Source organism: Penaeus vannamei, chromosome 9 (assembly GCF_042767895.1).
Source record: "Penaeus vannamei isolate JL-2024 chromosome 9, ASM4276789v1, whole genome shotgun sequence".
Lineage (NCBI taxonomy): Eukaryota > Metazoa > Arthropoda > Malacostraca > Decapoda > Penaeidae > Penaeus > Penaeus vannamei.
In genome coordinates, this window is record NC_091557.1 from 24,279,401 (window position 1) to 24,299,634 (window position 20,234).

General features: G+C 40.4%; 1 protein-coding gene across 1 annotated transcript; it reads left to right on the top strand.

The window, feature by feature from the left end:
- Positions 1-212: 212 nt before the first annotated feature.
- LOC138862689 (actin-related protein 2/3 complex subunit 4) lies at positions 213-7,769 on the top strand. The gene is made up of 6 exons (XM_070125457.1): positions 213-331; positions 2,471-2,589; positions 3,417-3,569; positions 4,042-4,096; positions 5,704-5,874; positions 6,477-7,769. Exons 1-6 carry the CDS (start codon positions 329-331, stop codon positions 6,480-6,482), a joined length of 507 nt encoding a protein of 168 aa, XP_069981558.1. The 5' UTR covers positions 213-328; the 3' UTR covers positions 6,483-7,769.
- Positions 7,770-20,234: the final 12,465 nt, after the last annotated feature.

Genomic DNA, 20,234 nt, shown 5'->3' on the forward strand with positions numbered 1-20,234 from the left:
AATTTTAATTTTGTTCGGATAGATGGACTTAATACCAAACGTTATTTCACTCTAAAAAGCATTTTGATTGATAATAGGCACATTTACCTTTGTATATTCAAATAATATGAAGACTCTAAATTCCCTACATATATTAGTAACAAAAACTTAACTTTGACACGACAGGGCATTAGTATTTCTTTTTAAAAAACTATTCATCGCCAAGTCGAATCCCGAGTCAGCATTGGGGACATGCCGGGGTGTACCTCAGAGATAAGTGACAGGAAACAGTACATCTCATGATTCCGTGATTATTCTCCTCTAATTCGGCCTTAAAGTACCATTCATCATGGTGAGTTGATTTGAAAAGCTCATATCCACCCGTATAGTGAAAATAGAAGGGTCAAGGGAGTGTAGAAAGGGCAGAAATAAAGCAGTTTGCGTGGGTCGAGGTGTTGGTGTATGAATCACTATGGCTGTAACACGCCTAAGTGGGAGGGGGGTTTTATCACTGAAAGGGGAGGGGGATGAAGTAAAGTGGATAATTACACCCATTGTTATGGGTTTTCGGTCGTATTTCCATTTTATTGATGAAAAAAGTAATTTATGTGTTACGAGGGATGTCTTGTTTGAAATTTTGATTCTCTATTTTGGGCCTTACAGATTTTGAACGAAAAGGATGACTTATTTGGTGAATTTAAAGAGTACACTTTATTACAAGAAGAGAAGGGAAGCCAGTCACATTCATAAGAAATAGTAATATGATAGATAAGGGGAATTTTCACCTGAAAACTTTCACTAAGCAGTTATCCATGGTAGAGAAGAAATAGGCCCTAGTCTTCACTAAAGATCATGAATAAACCCGCAAGTGATTTTCTCAATTTTCTGCAAGTTTCCCAGATTGCACTTGAGTCCTATATAGCCATGTTGATTTAGTGTTCAGGCACATCAAGCTCTTTGTGGCCTCTGATGTTAATAACTTTCAACTCTTGGCTTGAGAAAATGAAATATGTGTCACGGAAACTAAGACAGGATGACCTAAAGCTGACTAAGTTGTGTATAGGATATATGACTTCCCAAAATTTCTCTTCTGGACTCAGTTCAGTCTAAACTAACCCAAAAGGCCATGGCCATCCAATAGTGACAAAACACTAAAAGAAACAAAGCAGTATGATGAATCTCTGAGTATAGCCGAAGTCTGCCCAAAAGTCTGTGAAAGCTTACCCATTGTCGATTCTTACCTCTTTGTTTCTCTTTATTTAAAAAGTATAGTTAGTTGTGTTCAACAATATTACCAATCTTATTTATATTTTTCCAATAATGTTATAGTTATGTCCATTAATAAAGATATTTTAAGTTACTGAAGTTATTGTGTATACATTTTTTTTCTTCTTTTTTTCTTATACAATTCTTTACAGTACGGATGCACACCAACTCCACTTCATAAAAAATTTGTCCAATAATCTAAAAATGCTGTAATTGGTCATGCCCTTTGGGCACTGTCTCAGGGTAGGGTTGATGGGGGGGGGTTCTACCTCCCTACACCCCCTCGATAAGCTTTGTCTTCACCTTTGTATGCATGGCAAGATAGAGCTGAAACTCAGGAGCGCTGAGTGGGAAATTAGGCTACAAGGGCCACCTTCCCACGATCTTTTTCTTATTTTTATGGTATTGCCTTTCGAGTCTGCAGATTATTTTTTCTATGAATGACTGCAAGTTTTTGCCCTCTACAAGAATATTGCCTTCAATTTGCCCTAGTTTAGTACATCCATATGGTAAAAAATTCATTCTTTGTTTTATTAATTATTTAGTGTCAATGTGTCAACTGACATTAGTAAGAATATATTCCTATGTAGATGATAGTATTTGCAGCACCATAATCTTACTTCCAAAATATTTTATAGCAAGTTGAAGTTCATATGCCTTATGTGATTAAAAGACAGTAGTTTGTGTAATGCTATTGTGTTGGACATTAAAAACTGTGCTGCTCTTGTTTTTTACTTCAAAATTGTATGCTATCTTTCCTTGCTCACAGCAAGTTTAAATGGGATATTTATATAACAGGGTCAAAATAATTTTGAAAGCTACTGCAGTTGTTTTCCAGATATCTGCTTTTTGTTCTGTTTGTGTGATATACAAGAAGAATATACGTGAAGAATCAGAAATGTAAAAAAATGCATAGGATTTGAAATACTAATACAGGTTCATTTTTGAAATCATATAAAACCTTGGAGAAAAGCTTACAAAGATTTGAACTCTTGTGTAAATGATTTCCATATTATTGATTATTTCCAGTGCATGACCTTTTTTTGTATAACAGTTTGTATTTTGTTTTATTTTTTGTTATAATATACATTATATTTATCATATATGTGTGTGTGTGTGTGTGTGTACAGCTTTTTTTTTATGTTGCTGTTTCTTTTCATTAAATTCCATATTTCAGTAATGGTTGTCATAGATATAAGCTTTTTACTTTGTATATCCCTTTCAGTCTGCCACTTTGCGCCCATATCTGAATGCTGTACGGCACACATTGTCAGCTGCAATGTGTCTGCAGAACTTCAATTCCCAGGTGGTGGAGCGACATAACAAACCAGAGGTAGAAGTAAGGTAAGCATTAGTTGAATAGTATTCATTGTGACCAATGTAGAAAAGGTAGGAATGAGAACAAATATCTTGACAGGGTAAGGTGTGTAGTTGACTGGTTTTGATTCTGTATTTATAAAATATATGTGAAATGCATGCATTTGTGGTAAACATTTAATCAAAACAGGTCAAGCACATCTCATGCACTATGAAGATATTCATTGTTGCTTATTTGCTAAGTGATATCACATACTGGGTATATGTGCCCTGTCTTTAAATGTTTTCACAAACCTAATGTATTTTAGGAGTTCTGTGTATCCATTTTATCTTTTCTCATCAGAATAGTTTTACATAATTTGTATGATAAAAATTCAGATCATATGTATTTATCAGGTTACCTTCACAGCAGTTCAAATATATAATTTCTAACCTTAGCATACAATGCTGTATATTTCTGTAACAATTATTATAGTCCAAAAAGTCACAGAGGTCAGATCACTTAGGTTTAGGTCCAAACACTTGTTTTAAATGTTTCTTGATATTTCTGTAAATTTATAAGTGGGACACCCATGTTGACAATCTTAAGTGAATAGAATCACATTTCATATTTCAACATGTGTGTATATGAAAGCAGTTTATTTGATAATCAAATACATTTGGTTGAAAGAGGTGCATTAAAATTAAGAATTTCATGGTGCAAAAGGTGTAATTCATTTTCGTTCATACTTTTTTCAACATTGCTCACAAGGAACTTTATATGAATATTTAGTTATTATTGCATATATTCTATATTTTTGTTTATTAGTATACTCTTTTTTTATTTGAGGATAAATTTTGCTTTCTAATTTCAGATCTAGTAAGGAGCTCCTCATGACAGCTGTTGTTGTTAGTCGGAATGAGAAAGAGAAAGTGCTCATAGAGCCTTCCATTAACTCCATCAGGATCTCCATTGCCATTAAACAAGCTGATGACATTGAACGTATTCTCTGTCATAAATTTATGAGGTAAGGCTTTGGGTAGAATTTTTTTTAAATATTACACTTTCCCTTCCAGTCTGTCCTACTTCTCTATTAGACTCAATTGATGTATTCACAACCAACAATGGTTATAAGGACTTTCACTTCCATTAAGGGACAACTTCTCGGCAAATCCAGACCGCATCTAGATTGCTTTGGGGTCTTGGGGATTTATGTCTTTTTCTTCCTCTTTATCGAGTACTTTTCTTTTCTCTTTCTTTCTTTTTTCTCTTTTCTTTCCCTTTTTTTCATTGTCTTTTTACTGGCACAAATACTACACAGAAAACACATCAAAAGAGATTTTTGAAGTCATAGTCAACTTAACTTTCTAAGTTGTTCATTTTAACTTTTTTTATAAATTGATAGATTGCCATAATACCATTTTTCTTAGATTAGCATGTACATGCCAAATGTACTTGATTACTGATGAATATGACTCAGGATTCATAATATTTTTCAGGTTCATGATGATGAGGGCAGAAAATTTCATTATTCTTAGGAGAAAACCTGTTGAGGTAAGAATATTTTCTCTTCAAATTTGTTGAGAAAAAAAATCCCCATCAACTTAGTGCTCATTATCTAACATTTAACCCCACACTATATCTACAATGCATACCATAAGAGCTGATTCACCCACCAGCATGTAAGCAAGAACTTTCATACTGTATCAAACTGTATCAAGTGGCATCAGAGGATAGAGTGGAAAATCATGGGGAACAAATATTTTAATGAAACAGAGTGCTATCCTTGTTGCTTAGTTGTACTACTGCATTGCTGACTAGATTCTAGAGCCAATGAATTAACCATCTAATAGAGTTCTGTTTTATAGTATTTTTTCTCTTTCAAGATTGTGGTAAGAAGTCTTTGTCGGACAGTTTTCTATGGAACATATTCCTTTTGAAAAGTATGAAAAGTAATGAGCAATTAAACTAATTTGATAAGAATTAACTATGTACATTCACTGATGTTGGAAATTGCATGAGGAAATTTTTGTGACAGAGCATTTTTGATCCATTACAAGTATGAAGAATTTCAATTTTTTTATAACTAGACTTTAAAAATGAGCCCCTTTTTTTTCCACCCCACCACCGCAGTGTAGAGTTGTGTTACCATACTGAACTGACTTTTCCCTTTCTTTTGTGGGTATTAGGTAATGAATTGCCAAGTCCTAACTATTAACTTCATGATTTGTTTTTATATTGATAAATACACCCACTCACCAGGATGTTACACATGAAAAATATATTCTGTATAAGAATATTATATGTATTTTAATATCATGGTAAGGATTAAATACATCGCCCGTTGTGTAAGTCATGGCCATCTTTCTCCTGCCATTATTCAGACATTCTGAAGATATTGATCAGTTTCTCATAGAATTAAAAAGAAATGAAAATTGTTGAATAAAAAATATTGAAATAAATTATGAAAAGGAAATACTGGAAGCTAAATACTGTCAACACAAAAAAATATCCCAATCCTTATTAACAAAACAAAGATCTATTGCTATCACAAATCGCTCATAACCTGGGGCATTCCATGCACTGGCAGTTAGTAGGATATATATACATGTAAAAGATTTGTGAATCCAGTACAGAGTGTATGTTTTAAGATGTGGATATCTTTAGCCTATTTCTTAATTTTGGTACATAAGACTTTTTTTTTTTTTTTTTTTATCACTTCACAAAGTTGTCGGCATTGTAATGATGCATCATGATTAATGTTTCCAGATTTCCAGGCACTTGGGTGGGTTTTGAGGGAGATAAGAAAAAAAATTGTTTTCTAAATTATTTTATCACTAATGTTTTTATTAATGTTATTGTTATTTATTATTTTTATTCATATTAATACCCACCCACCCCCCAATCCCTTGTGTATTGTTATCATAGTGGGCATATTGTTTCCCTGTTTAATAATCTCGCCCTCACTGCTCATGGGGACCCTGAAAGTTGAAACATTTTTCTTCCCCACATACTCCTGGCTTACCATGGGCAGTAATGAGTTTGTACCCTTATTAGGAGCATTGAGGCATGCCCTTTTATTAGTACTATTATTATTACTATATTTTTTTCCAATTATTATTGTTATTATTATTATATTTTTATATTGCATGTTTTTCCAGGGTTATGACATTTCCTTCCTCATCACCAACTTCCACACAGAGCAGATGTTCAAGCACAAGTTAGTAGACTTTGTGATCCATTTTATGGAGGAAATTGATAAGGAGATTTCAGAGATGAAACTTGCAGTGAATGCACGTGCCAGAGAATGTGCCATGGAGTACTTAAAAAGGGTAAGATTTATTATTGTTATGAAATATGTATGTATTTTTGTATACAATTTGTAGTCTTTTTTTCCCCATTTATTATATCAGTTAGTATGCAAATAACCATGTTGCTATAGACCAAATTTTTAAATGTAACATTACACAGCAGTAATTGTCAAAGAAATTTGATTCAATTACGAGTGAATTCACATATGCTTTTCCAGTATTGAAGGTTTGCATTTGTGGAATTATTTGTGATTGATATCTAGTAAATTAGATCCATATTAATTCAGGGTATGGATTTTTTGCAAACATGAAAAGTCTTTCACTTACCTTCCTCACTATGCCAAGTTCATTATATATCATGGTTTTAGACATCCGTATATAGTCATATCAATGTAAAAGTTTTTCTTTTATAGCTATATATTTTTTCTTCCTTTCTATTTTTTACTGTGCTGGTGCTTTTAATCTGTCAGTGCATGCAAAAAATTAGAGGATATCCTTTCTCAATTTATTAGGTTGTTCTTCCATTTTTTATTTAGTATATTTTACAGCTTAGTGATAAGTAATTGCAAAATATGTCATGAAACTTGGGACTGCAGAAAAGTGATCTAGCCTTTCCTTTTCAGTTCTGAGTGAGTATGATGATGCTAGTGATGTCTAACGAATCATTATCATCAATCTCTTCAAAGGATGGGGTAGCAAGGTCTTCCATCGTCCTTGGTTATCGTTCCTTAGGGAGAGAGGAAAAGGATTTCTCATTCATCTGTCATTTCCAAACATCTTCATTGTGTGAAAGACAGTTCTGTGGACTTGATTTCTCTATATTTAATGATTATGACTTTTTCACTGTGCTGCGTGTATGTATCCGGTTCAGAGGAAATTCACTTTTATTGGGGATACAATGCATTTTCACTGATTGTTGACCAGTGCACAAAATAACATATAATTTGTTTTGAGTCATATATTTAGTATAATTTTAGTGTCGGGAACCTTACGGAAATTCGGAGAACAGGGAAATTCTCAGTTGTCATAAGAAGCTACTGCCATTCAAGTGAGCCATTCCATCCTTCTTAATTAGCTAGCAAGTCTAATGCAGTGTATTCAGTTGTTGTTTTAGTCATTTGTTCCTACTTATGTTAATTTCTAATGTAATACAACATGCATTTAAAAAAAAAGATTAAGGTGGAAATCTGTGTACAACAAAAGTAAAAGTCTAAAAAACTGCCTCTTCTAGCATTTGAATGCATTAAAGAGCTTTTAAATAATGAAGCCATACTTACCAATTACTAAAACTATAGGTAAATATAGATTATATGCAGATAGTTTTGTAACTAAACAATTGTGTAATCAGCATCCTTTATATTTGTTTTTTGTTTATATTATAAAATGATGTGCAGTTTTTTTCTGCACTTACAGGATCCAAGTAAAATAGGAAAAAAGGTGGTAAGTGGATTGACACCACAGTTACTATGTAATGAATAGTTACTGCAGTTCATGAGGTTTATTGTGTAAACATTTGTTGAAGTGTGTGGGTTCTTCCATGTTAGAATATAGTCTCTGTAATTGGATTATATTATATAACTGCAAAAGTGAAACATGAAAATACAAATATAATCTGCAAATAGCCATTTGGAGGTCAATTATGTAGTCATTTTCTGTTTACTTCAGTCAAATCTTGTGGAACAGTTGCAGTAAACTTGTGGTGTACATGGTCAAGGCTTGATTTATCTATAATTTTTCATTTTATTAAATTTTGTCATATTTTTTTTTCTCTCTGGTTTGAGCCCTGATAATAAAATGATATAAAATAAAGATTTATCAGTATTTGCTTTATCAGATTGATTTATGTAAAATATAATGATTTCTAAAAATATTCTTCTGCCTGCATCTGTATGTTGGAATATACAGTTGTAAGTAAAGTTTTTGTTTTATTTTACGCTTGGGTTGTGTTCCTTTTGGTATACAGTGTCGCCTACATAAACTTTGACAATGAGTGAACAGAATCTTGAATTTTTGAATGTTAATTGTTTTACCAGTGTGTTTATACAGGAAGCTTATTCAGTCTTGTAGGAAATGTATAGAATTCCTACATGTCAATGAACTGTTACATCTAGAAGTTAATAATTTCCCATTTAATGCAATTCAAGATATAAAGTGATCTCAAGACATGTGATAGGGGCAAAAGTATACACTTAAAAACTGAAGTTAGTGTCAAAGTTACACTTGTCAGTAGAAAATTTGCTGAATGTCTTGCCAAGGTCAAGTATATCATAATGGAAATAGCTTAAAATCCCAACATCCTTTCAAGAAAAAAAATACCAAATTAGCTGAATGAGAAAATATAAGACAAACATTAATGAAAAATATAATCAAACTGATATAACGAAAAAGTGAATAATAGTGTTTCTGGTTGGTGACCAACCTTGTTAAAACACTGTGGGGTTTTTTGTTATAATGCATTACAAATTAACCCATTAAACCTGGGTGTCATAACCAAATCGTCACGAAAAAATTGGCTGAGGTTGTGGTGATGAAAGTATACCACCATAGAAAAATTTGGCTGCAGGCTGGAGTGAGGGGAATGTACTGTCATGAAAAATCTAGATGAAGGCTGGGTTGATGGGAATGACTTGCCATGAGTATAGAAAGCTCTAGGCTGAAAATCAAACGCAGTGGGCATTTAGGATTTCCACTGTGTGCCATGGCTAGAATAGTACCTGCTCCAGGGAGGACACTATTTCCATGCTCAGGATTCTGTTCCTCTCCAGTGACAAGCAATACAAGTGTATTAGTAAAATGTAAGTCTTAGACTAACTAGAAAGATGATATGGAGTCTGATCAAGGAAAAAGTCTATTACCATCTTGATACAGCATATCAAATTACAAATATAGACCTTGGAAAATGACAAAAAGCAAAAAATGCTTGCACAGAAAATGAGGTATTAACATTGTAGGCCTGGTCACATATGAGTGTGGGCCAGGGGTACAAGTCACACAATAGGGAGAGTTACCACTCGAGGAAACCTAATGCTCGGATTTTGGTCCATATAGAGGCAGCAGAGCCCCTGCATCCAAGGGATTAATGAGACCTTGCTCTAGACATATAACATGTTCAGTCAAATAGATAATACAATATATATGGGGCCCCATAATTTCATTAGCCTAGAGTCCCCAAAATGTCATACTTTGGTCATGTCCCAAGAACATATATATTTTGACAGTTATTTTTCTCAATACTTTTCCTTAACCATATTTTTTTAAGAAGAAAAATATGATAGAAATAAGGGGAGCAGTTGAAACCACAAATGCCTTTGGATCATTCAATCCCAAAACTCCCATCACTCAAGTGGACAAAATCTTTTTATAATACCTAAAATGCATTTACTAACCCATACTGTTAGGCATCTAGACCACTGTCATGACATCACTTGTCCAATAAATGGATATGGTTTTGCTTCAAAGTTTAAATCTTATGAAGCAATGGGAAAGATAAATGTTGCAATGCAGTTTTTTTTTGCTGATGCATCTCTTCACCTTCACAGAGAAATGTAATTCTGTCAAATCACCTGGCATTACCTCCCATGCAGTAGAACCTATTATTACAATGAATCAGCAACACCCCAAAATTATTAGTTTTTCTGTTATCATAGGATGTGACATTATCTAAATGTTTGTATTATGAAGGTAGAATTACATCAAAGTTGCTTTTTGCAAATTATATGATGAATGATCATTAATAATCTAATAAATTCTGTTTGCTTCTTATGCCAGATCAACTTTTTTCTTGATTGAATTAGTTGTTCACTTATCTTGCCTTTTCCTAGTCTGTACATTTCTCTCTAAATTGTTTTAGCTAAGTCGTGTTGAGACACATCTAGTATCCAAAACTTGAGAGGGGTCAGTTGATTATCAACCATCACATCAACAGTGTGGAACAAGAGTGTGGAAATGCTATGAGCACTGCTCATAGCATTTCCACACTCTTAAGCACAATCTGCACCTCGCCCGCCGTGGTTGTCTTCCTTGACCTGGAGAAGGCTTTTGAATTGGCAAGTCCACTTGCCATTCAAGAGACCCTAATCCACAAAGGAGTCAAAGGCAGACTCTTGGCCTGGATAGCTGACTATTTTAAAAATAGATCAGCAAATGTCAGATTTCAAGGCCACCTCTCACAGCACATGCCACTTGAAAATGGAACTCCTCAGGGAGGGGTTCTTAGTCCAGCCCTGTTTAATACCCTCATGTCCAACATACTCGACATTCACCTGCCAGAGGGATGCAAGATCATCTCTTATGCAGATGACTTGGCAATCATAGCCTCTGGCAACCACTGCCTAACTAGGGCTCAGCGTTGTCTGAACCTGGTGTCTGAAGAGTGTTGTAGGACGGGTCTAAAAATATCAGCAGCAAAATCCAAAGCAATGGCTCTGAGAACCAATGTCAGAAACAAAAAACTCACCATACAGGGTATGGATCTGGAATGGGTGAAGGACTATCTATACCTTGGTGTATGGATAGGACACACACTCACTTTCAAAAAGGAGATCCAATACCTGCTTGACAGAACCAAGGAAAGACTGTCAGTCATGAAAGTCATGACAGGGAGACACATAGGAGCAGGACACAAAGTACTAAGATCATTCTATGTACATGCTGTCCGTCCTATTATTGACTATGCATCTGTCGCCCTCATTGCTTCCAGCACAACATTAAAAGAAAAACTGGAAACAATACAAAACGAAGCAGCCAGGATCATTCTAGGTGCACCTAAGTGGACAAAGGTCATCAACCTCCTCATGGAAACTGATTTACCGTCCGTGGACACTAGAATTGATCTAATGGCAGCACAGTTCCTTTCCAAGGTCCTGCAGGCACCCACAAACTCCTATTTAAGACAAAGAGTTCTCAGACGCCTACAACAAGACTATAAGTTGTTTGCAGACAATTCCTGGCTCACACATACAGCCAGAGTTTTGATACGCTTTCAACTAAAAGATTTATTGCTTGCCAAGGGTATGGACTCCCCCCACCCTGACTACAAAGAACCCCCGCCGTGGGCAAATGAAATGATCGAATTCTCAATTTTAAATCTCACAATGAGAAAAGATCAATATTCCATGCCTAGCCTAAAGGCACAAGCACAAAGGGTCATTGAACAAATAACTCCGCCGGGTAGTATAACTTACTACACGGACGGATCCGTGGATCCAATAAACCATACTGCAGGCGCCGGCTTTGCAACAAAGGATACCACAGCATCCATTAGGGTCACTGACAATGCCTCAACGCTTCAGGCTGAAACGGTTGCGATCATGGAAGCATTGACACACGCGTCCCTGAGGGGAGGACACGTTGTCATTCACACAGATTCAAGAGCAACTATTGACAGTTTACAGCATAGCATGCCCCCAGATAACATCTACCTCTTGACAACAGTATTATACATTGCCCAAAGAATCCTTAGTCAAGGTAGAAGAATCATCATAAACTGGGTCCCAAGCCACATAGGCATACAAGGGAACGAGCTTGCTGATAAACTAGCCGAAAAGGGCAGGGGTATGCCCCCATCCTCCATGATCGTTAAACCCAGCCGAAGGGGACTGAGCCAAGGTACCAAAGCTGCAGCGTGTGCGGTCCTCCGGGGAGCACATAGAGAAAACATCACAAAATCGCTCGCTGCCAAGTGGTACTCAGATGCTTCAGGCTATGAGCCACTGGCCCTTCCTCCAAACACAAAAAGAGGTACCGAAGTCATACTATTCAGACTAAGACTAGGTTACCAATGCGCTTGGCAAATTATTGACAGTGAGTCTGGGAGGTCATGTAAACACTGCGGCGAGCCTAACGCCACCCTGTTACATTACTTGCAGAATTGTGTACACACACAATTTCTGAGACAGGGACCACCCACCACAGCCGCCGGGCTGGTAAAAAGGGTGTGCAACATGCTTTCACCATGGCAGCTGGATCGCTTGCTTGCAATCCAGCCACCGCGGTAAGCATGCAGTTCAAAGAAAACATTTGAGTTAACTAGAAATAGTTAACACAGGCCGGGCCACCCCAGAGAAAAGGCCCGGGCGAAGCATGACTTCGCAAATCTAACTGAACTGAACTGAACATCAACAGCTAATGTTTCTGTCACTCTTAGTATTATATATGTGTTAATTTATTTATTCATTTTTTATTTCTTATTATTTTTTGTATTATTATTATTAATGGTGAAAGCAAATAAATGTGCTAGACATTAAAGATCATATAGCACCATAGGAAAGTAATGTGACATAAAGGATAAAAATGAGTTAATGATTAGAACAGCATGTGTTATAACATGACAACAGAATGTGTGGAACTGAAAAGGGAACCATGGTGAAGTAATCAATGGGTAATAGGTATAGGAGAAGTGGTAGGAGGTACCAGGGAAGATACAGAGACATTGGGGAGAAGGGAGAAGAGTGGAATGGACAGCACTGGAGTAAGGAGTGAAAAGAAAACGTTGTTGGTATGCTTCCTGTCTGGCTTCGTGAAGAGACAAAGTTTGAATCGGAACTGCTACCTCAGACTTGAACTTGTTGGCAGAGCAGCTCTTATAAAATTATATTTTGGGAGCCACCAGTACTGGCACATATGCAAGATTTAGGATAGCAAAATGAATAGTCATGACCAGTTTAGGTGAATAGAGGGCATCAGGATGGCAGGGTGGCCAAAGGCCAACATTCTGACACTGACGGGGGAAGGGACGATAAGGCTAAACAGAGTAGGAGTCTGCTAATATAAAATTCTTGATGAAGTTCATGTCTGTGGACAGTAATCTTGGTAATATTGGTAGGATTATGAGGGGATAATGTTGCCCTGTACTGAAGCCGCATTACAGTCATGAGGCAGGCAAGCAGGTCGTTTTCACAGTGACCAATCCTTGTTGTAGACTGGGCTATCAGCCGGAGAAGAGAAAAAAGTGCCAGTACAAGTATGAAGGGAAGAGTGAGGCTAGGCAGGAAAAAGGTTTGCCAGCAAGGTCAATAAAGGCACATAATGCATGAGCTTAGAGCTCAGATGTAACTGAGACAAGGAGTGAACGATCAGAACCGCTTTAGAAGAAAATTTGCCTATGTTTTTAGAGACATTGTTGAAGAAAAGGGTATAGTCAGAGCAAAAGGCTCTAGGGGGAACCACAAAAAATCAATCCCACTTATCTGTGCTAAAAAGAGTACTCAAAAGGTTTGTAGGGGTGGGAGTGGTTGAAGTACAATAACAGGAGGAAGAGGGACTGGTGTTGAGTGAGTTAGTAATGGTAATGGTTAATGTTTGAAACAAATGGTAAAGTATTGTGGTGAAAAGGGTAAAGAGGAGTTAAAGATTCGGATAAAATGTGTTAAATGTCAAATATAAGAGAGCATTATAGGATAGTATGGTAGTGAAAAGGAAAAAGAGGGGAGCAAATGAAGTAGAGCAGAGATAAGTAAAAAGGGAAGGGTTAAGGGGATAGGGCGATTGAGTGAAGTGCAGTGTATCTATGATTGGGGAAGGAATAGGGACATTGTTCAAGGAAAACAGTGATGGCTGTTAGAGAAATAGGAGGAGAAGAATCCAGGGGATGAGAATGGGGAACAGGGGAAGGTGGTGAAGTATCAGGAACAGGAGGATTGGAGGGTGGATAAGGAAGCGGAGAGTTCTCTTGGGTCATCTTTAGGAAGTTTTGGATGTCTTCAAGAGTTTCTGGAGGGGTGAAGAGTACTGTGAAACAAAGGTTCTCTTGTGATATCTGGATAGATATCTGAGGAGCAGAGGAAGGGGAAGGTGTAAGAGGATTTAGTAGGAGAGGGTGCAATGGAACTTTTAGGTTGCCTCCTGCTGTGACAAATAAAGTGAGGAGGAGGGGTAGGCAGTGGTAGAGATTGGTGTATCTGGATTTAGACTGGAAAACGAATTTGACTGGGGGGAAGGGGAGTAAAGGTAGGATGGTTCGAGGTATAGGAAAGAGATACTGTTGGAGATGCTCAGACATATTGAGGGTGAGAGAGGAATAGAGTCAAGAACAGTTTTGGAAAAAGTAGAAAGAGGAAGACTCATCACCTCGTTTTCAGTCTGGCCTCACGTGGAGTAAGGCCTAGTTTGAATCTGAGAACTGTTACCTCACATTCAAGCTTAATGGTAGGGCAGCTCCTATAAAATACATTATGGGAGTCTCCACAATTGGCTCATGTACGTGACTGAGCAGGGCAATTTGGATGGTCATGACTAGGTTTGGCACACAGAGGGCAGGGGGCTGTGGAGCGACAGTGCTTGGTTGGGTGGCTAAAACGCCAACATTTCTAACATTGACGAGGAAGGGGTCGATACGGTCAGACATGGTAGAACACCACCAATATAAAATTCATGGGGGAGGTCATGTCTATGGAAGCTAATCTTGGCAATATTGGTATGACCTATGCTTGAATGGACAGAAAATGGGAGAGGTCGGAGATGGGGAAGAGGGAATGGGAGAGGGGTATCCATGCGAATGGTGAAAAAAGTAGGTAAACGTGGAGAAGAAGCAAAGGTAGGAAGCAGGGATCATGGGTTAGTTAGTTTGGTGAGGAAAAGAATCGACCATATCATCGGAGAGAGAGAAGGGTACGGCTTCGAGAGAGATGGCATGCCTAAGTGTACAGGCTCTCAACTGGAGAGGAGCTTAAGGCGCCTAGGGTTAAGCGGAGACTGTAATGGAGGATTGTATCAAGGTGAGCAGGAAGGCTGAGGCAGAGGAGTAGATATGGCATCCATAATCAAGAGTGGAGAGGATCAAGGTAACATGAAGATGGAGGAAAGTTTTGCAATCTGAGCCCCAGGATATGTGGGAAAGAGTTTGTAAGATTCGGAGGCGGCGGTGAGCTTTTTCTTTAATGTAAAATATTTGTTCTCGCCAGGACAATTTCGAGTAAAAAATAACGCCAAGGAATTTGCCAGAGTGGAGTGGAGTGTCATATAAGAAAAGTGGAGATTGCGGACCTACATGTGCACGAGAGAAAAGGATGGAGAAGGTAAAAAAGCGAAAGACATGGTTGGTGGCCCAGGAAGATACTGATGATATTGCAGAATGAAGGAACTGGTGGACATTTGGTATGGATGTGCCAGAGACGTAGATAGTTAAATCAACATATGCCCGGGCTCCTGTGGTAGAACTGAGACAATGTCGTTAACAGCAAGAAGGAATAAAGTGGTGCTGAACACACTTCCTTGTGGGACGCCTTCGAACTGAAGAAAGGATGATGTGGAAGAGGCAATTTTGACTAGGAAGTGTGTTCGGAGAGATAGTAAAAACCGCGAGGACCTTCATGAGTGTTGCGGCGTGACTATAAGGCAGCATTGAGTTCAGAGGAGGAAAAAGAAGCATTATAGGACTCAGTAGAGATAGGGTGAAGATGATGGGGTGCGTTTTCTGGTGGTCTTGATGGAGGAGAAGCGTGGGGAAAGGTGAGAGCCACTAGTGACCTGGCTGAAATAGTTACCCAGTTCATTAGCGACTTGGATAGGTTCAGAGGTGTGAGTATCTCGAATATGGAAGACGACGCCTGGATAGGGGGATGTTTGCCTGATAGTTTATGGATCCGACGCCAAACAGCTGAAATAGGTGTAGAACATGTAAGAATATGTAATTGAGGAAACATAATTTCGTCAGCTATTTGTTTTACTGTTCCGGATTATAGGACGACGACAGGCGGATGCTCTTTTAAAGGAGATAAGGGCTGATAGCTGATTAGGGGCGCCTCGTTTGGTACAATCAGAATTCCACCATGGAACACACTTGCAGGTGCAATGTCTTGAGGTTCGAGGAATGGCTGTATGAGCAGCTCTTAGGACTGTAGCTCTGAAACATTGTAGCATATCTGGAATGGTTGGAGGGGATGGAGGGGTAAGAATAGTAGAGAGTGAAGTGAAAATACGCGTCAGCTCTATCAAAGCACCAGTGTGGGGGGATAGGAAGTGCTACATATAAAGCAGGAGAAAGGAGGACTGGAAAGTGGTCACTATAGGGAAAGTGGTCTAGTATTGACCAATGGGAATCTAAATGGAGAAAAGGAGCATAGGGAGGTCAAGGCATGAAAGAGATTGCGTGCGCATATCAAAGTGTGTGGGGCGATCTGAATTAAGAATAATAAGGTCATCTGTGGAGAGAATGCAATCTAGGGAAGTGGAGATAGAATCATCCCAAAGAGTGTGGCGACAGTTAAAATTACCAATTACGAGGAAAGGTGGCTGGAGTTGGGGAATTAGTTTCAAAGGCAACAAAGTCAATGCAATGGGAAGAGAAGTAAACTGATATAATTGTGATCCAGTGGCGAAGAAATATATGAATGACTGCACGGGACAGTACTTTGAAAGGGAGGTTTGTTTTGTATAATGCTTGAAACAAATAAGTGTGCTAGACATCGAAGGTCATATAGCACTATGATAAAGTATTGTGTCGGATAGAGTAAAGAGGAGTTAAAGATTGGGATAAAATGTTTTAGATGTTAAAGAATAGAGAACGTTATAGGATAGTATGGCAGTGAAAGGGGACAAGAGGGGAATAAGTGAACTAAAGCAGAGATTAGCAGAAAAGGTTGGGTTAAGGGAGTAGGGTGATTGAATAAATTGCAGTATATCTGTCACTGGGGAAGGTATAGGAGCAATGGTCAAGGAAACAGAGATGACTGTTGAAAAAGTAGGAGAATCCGGGGAGAGGGGACGGTGTTAGACATCAAAGATTAGAGACGGTTATAGGAAAGTATGATAGTGAAAAGGGAAAAGAGAAGTAAATCAGGTGCAGCAGGGATTAGTAAAATGGGAAATATTACGGAGGTAGAGCGATTGAGTTAATTGCATTGTATCAGTGAGTGGGGAAGGAATAGTGACAAGTTCAAGGACATGCCCTGGCCCTGTACTAACTCTTGCCCCTAAGCCCCCTGGGGTTAATGGGGGGCTCGGGGGAGGTGGGCCTTGCCAGTCCTCCTCCCCCCCGATATAACCTATCGGCTGGGAACGGAAACTACTCGTCTCGCCTGCACTCTAGCAGCCGCCAGCCCAGAGTGAAGCTTGTGGGGGAAAGCCCTCGGGAACCCCACAGGTGGATGATGGGGCCCGCAGCCCGCCACCCCCTTTTATGTGGGACAGCGTCGGCGGGGGTGGCAGAGGTGGCATCCACCCGGAGTAACTACCCGAGGTTGAATCTCAGGCGGGAAGTCAGGGTGGGGGCTTGGAACGTCCGGTCTTTACGTCAGGATGATCGGTTGCCTCTGCTGTCGAGGGAACTGGGGAGGTTGAGAGTTGAGGTGGCTGCTCTCTCAGAGGTGAGGAGACCTGGCAGCGGCATGACCAGTGTAGGTGGCTACACCTATTACTGGTCGGGCCGCAGCGACGGTCATCACTTCCAGGGAGTAGCCATTGCCATTTCAAACAGACTCCAGCCCTCGGTAGTAGAGGTTACTCCTGTTGATGAGCGTATAATGGTATTGAGACTAAAGCTATCTTTTGGCTTCATGTCTCTTATTGCTGTGTACGCTCCTACCGATGTTTGTAAACTTGACGTGAAAGAGATGTTCTACGCCAAACTTGCATCTGTGGCAGACAGATGTCCCCGGCGAGATATTCGCATTGTTCTAGGTGACTTCAATGCGGTATCTGGTTGTGATCGAGCTGGCTATGAGATGTCTGTCGGTCCCCATGGCTCAGGAACTGATGCCGGTAGCGAGAATAGCCTCCTTTTCCGGGACTTTGCTAGGTCCCAGAAATTGAGGATTTCTGGCTCCTGGTACCAGCGCCCGGACCCACATCGTTGGACATGGTACAGCGATGCGGGGAATGCAGCCAAGGAGATCGACCACATACTCGTTAGCACTCGTTGGAGGATCCTCCAGAATTGCAGGGTGTACAGGAGTGCTGAGTTCTGTGGTACTGACCATAGATTGGTTGTGGCTACCCTCCGGGTCCACTTCAAAACTCCCTAGCGGTCAAATGATCACCCTAGGGTATTTCATTTGGACAGGCTGAGGGAAGGGGAGTGTGCCCGTGGGTTTGCTGAGGCAATCTCTGGTCGTTTCACAAGGCTCGACAGTCTGACGGATCCTGTTCTCTTGTGGGATACCTTTAAGCATGAAAAGCTTAATGCAGCTCAAGATACGATTGGTGTACGCCCGAGAGCAATACAGAATTTCATCTCGCAGGAGACACTGGAAGCCACAGATGCTTGTCGTCGGCTCATCTGACAGGGGATCGGGAATTGCACCGGTCTCGTGTGCGCAGAACTCGGTCTCTGTTAAGAAGGGACAAGGACCAGTTGCGGTGTGGGAACGCTGGGCTGAGTATTTTGAGCAATTGTACCAGGTTGACCCACCAGCAGTTAACTTAGATGCGCGGAGTGCCGAGACCCCGTTGCCGGACCCACCCATCAATGAGGACCCTCCCTCCCTAACTGAAGCTAGGGGGGCGATCTCCAAGCTGAAAAGTGGTAAAGCAGCAGGTATCTGCGGCATACCAGCTGTTAAAGGCTGGTGGTGAACCTATGGCGCGGGGGTTACATGCTGTCCTGGCTGCCATTTGGCGGTCCAGTACCGTTCCTCCTGACCTGTTGAGGGGTGTGGTCATCCCTCTCTGGAAAGGGAAGGGGGACCGTTGGGACTGTGGCAATCATCGAGGCATCACACTGCTCAGTATACCAGGTAAGGTTCTCGCCCACATCCTTCTGAGACGTATCAGAGACTGGAGCAATCCGGATTCACTCCTGGTAAGTCTACAATAGACCGTATCCTTGCGCTTCGAGTCATTGTAGAGCGCCGTCGTGAGTTCGGGCGTGGGTTGCTTGCAGCCTACATCGACCTCAAGAAGGCGTTCGACACGGTGCATCGGGAATCACTCTGGGAGATCCTGAGACTGAGAGGAATTCCAACAAGGATTATTGGACTTATAGCAAGCCTGTATACTGGTACTGAAAGTGCTGTAAAGTGTGGTGGGGGCCTGTTGAGCTTCTTCCCTGTTAGTTCAGGAGTGAGGCAAGGCTGTGTCCTTGCACCAACTCTTTTCAACACTTGCATGGACTGGATACTGGGCAGAGCTACTGTTCAAAGTCATTGTGGAGCAACACTGGGCAATATCAAGGTTACTGACCTTGACTTTGCTGATGATGTTGCTATTCTATCTGTTTCTGGAGACCCTAGTGGTGGCTCTGGATGCATTTAGCAGTGAAGCGAAACCTTTGGGTCTAGAGGTCTCCTGGACCAAGACCAAGATCCAGGACTTTGGAGGCTTGCTAGGAGAACCTGTTCAGTCGGTACGTGCTTGCAGCGAGGACATTGAAGTCACAGAGAGCTTTACATACCTTGGTAGTGTAGTTCATAATTCTGGGCTGTCAGACCAGGAAGTCAGCAGACGGATTGGCCTGGCAGCAGGGATCATGAACTCACTCAACAAGAGTCTTTGGAGATGTCGGTACCTGTGCACAAGGACCAAGCTACGGGTTTACAAGACCCTGATAATGCCAGTTTTAGTTTACGGTAGTGAAACTTTGACATTATCCGGTGCCTTGGAGGCTCGTCTAGAAGCCTTTTGTAATAGGTCCTTGCGCCGGATCACGGGGTACTGTTGGCGGGACCATGTGTCCAACCAACGGTTGCACCGTGAGACTGGCACAGGACCTGTTATCTGCACAATCCGAGATCGCCAACTCAGGCTATACGGCCACCTTGCTCGCTTTCCTCAGGATGACCCTGCCCACCAGGTAGTCTCTGTTAGAGACAACCCTGGGTGGAGGAGGCCTGTGGGACGATCTAGGAAGTCGTGGCTTGGGCAGATCGACCAAACCTGTCGTGAAGAACTCGAGATGGGCCGAGTCCTTGCCTGGCGTCTTGCCATGAGGGATCCTCGTGGCTGGAAGCAAAGGGTGGATGCGGCTATGCGCCTCCGTCGGCATTAGCCCCCCTTGATTGATTGATCAAGGAAAACAGAGATGGCTGTTGGAGAAGTAGGAGGAGAAGAATTTGGTGGAAGAAAAAGGGGAATAGAAGAAGGTGGTAAGTATCAAGAAGAATGTCTGGAGGTGAGGGATCTGGAGAAGAAAAGTGTTATGATAGTGGGGATTCGTGTGAGTATTTAAGTGGGAGTGGTAGGGAGGATGTTGTAGGAAAGGAGGTGGAGGGAACTTGAGGAGGAGGAGGATGGATATCTGCAAATACTTTAAATGTAGGCGTTGGAAGAGAGGTATTGGGGGGTGGATGAGGAAGCAGAGTGTTCTCTTGGGTCATCTTTAGGAAGTTTAGGAGATCTTCAAAGGTTTCTGGAGAGGAGTTGGGTGAAGAGGACTGAGAAACAAAGGTTCTCTTGTGAGGAGGAGAAGCGGAGCTAGATATCTGAGGAACAGAAGAGGAAGGGGGAGC

What these genes read in the sequence shown, in the direction of transcription:
- LOC138862689 (XM_070125457.1), top strand. An exon ending in CTCTGTCATAAATTTATGAG is followed by an intron (nt 3,570 to 4,041) that starts GTAAGGCTTTGG and finishes AATATTTTTCAG; the next exon opens with GTTCATGATGATGAGGGCAG. An exon ending in TTAGGAGAAAACCTGTTGAG is followed by an intron (nt 4,097 to 5,703) that starts GTAAGAATATTT and finishes ATGTTTTTCCAG; the next exon opens with GGTTATGACATTTCCTTCCT.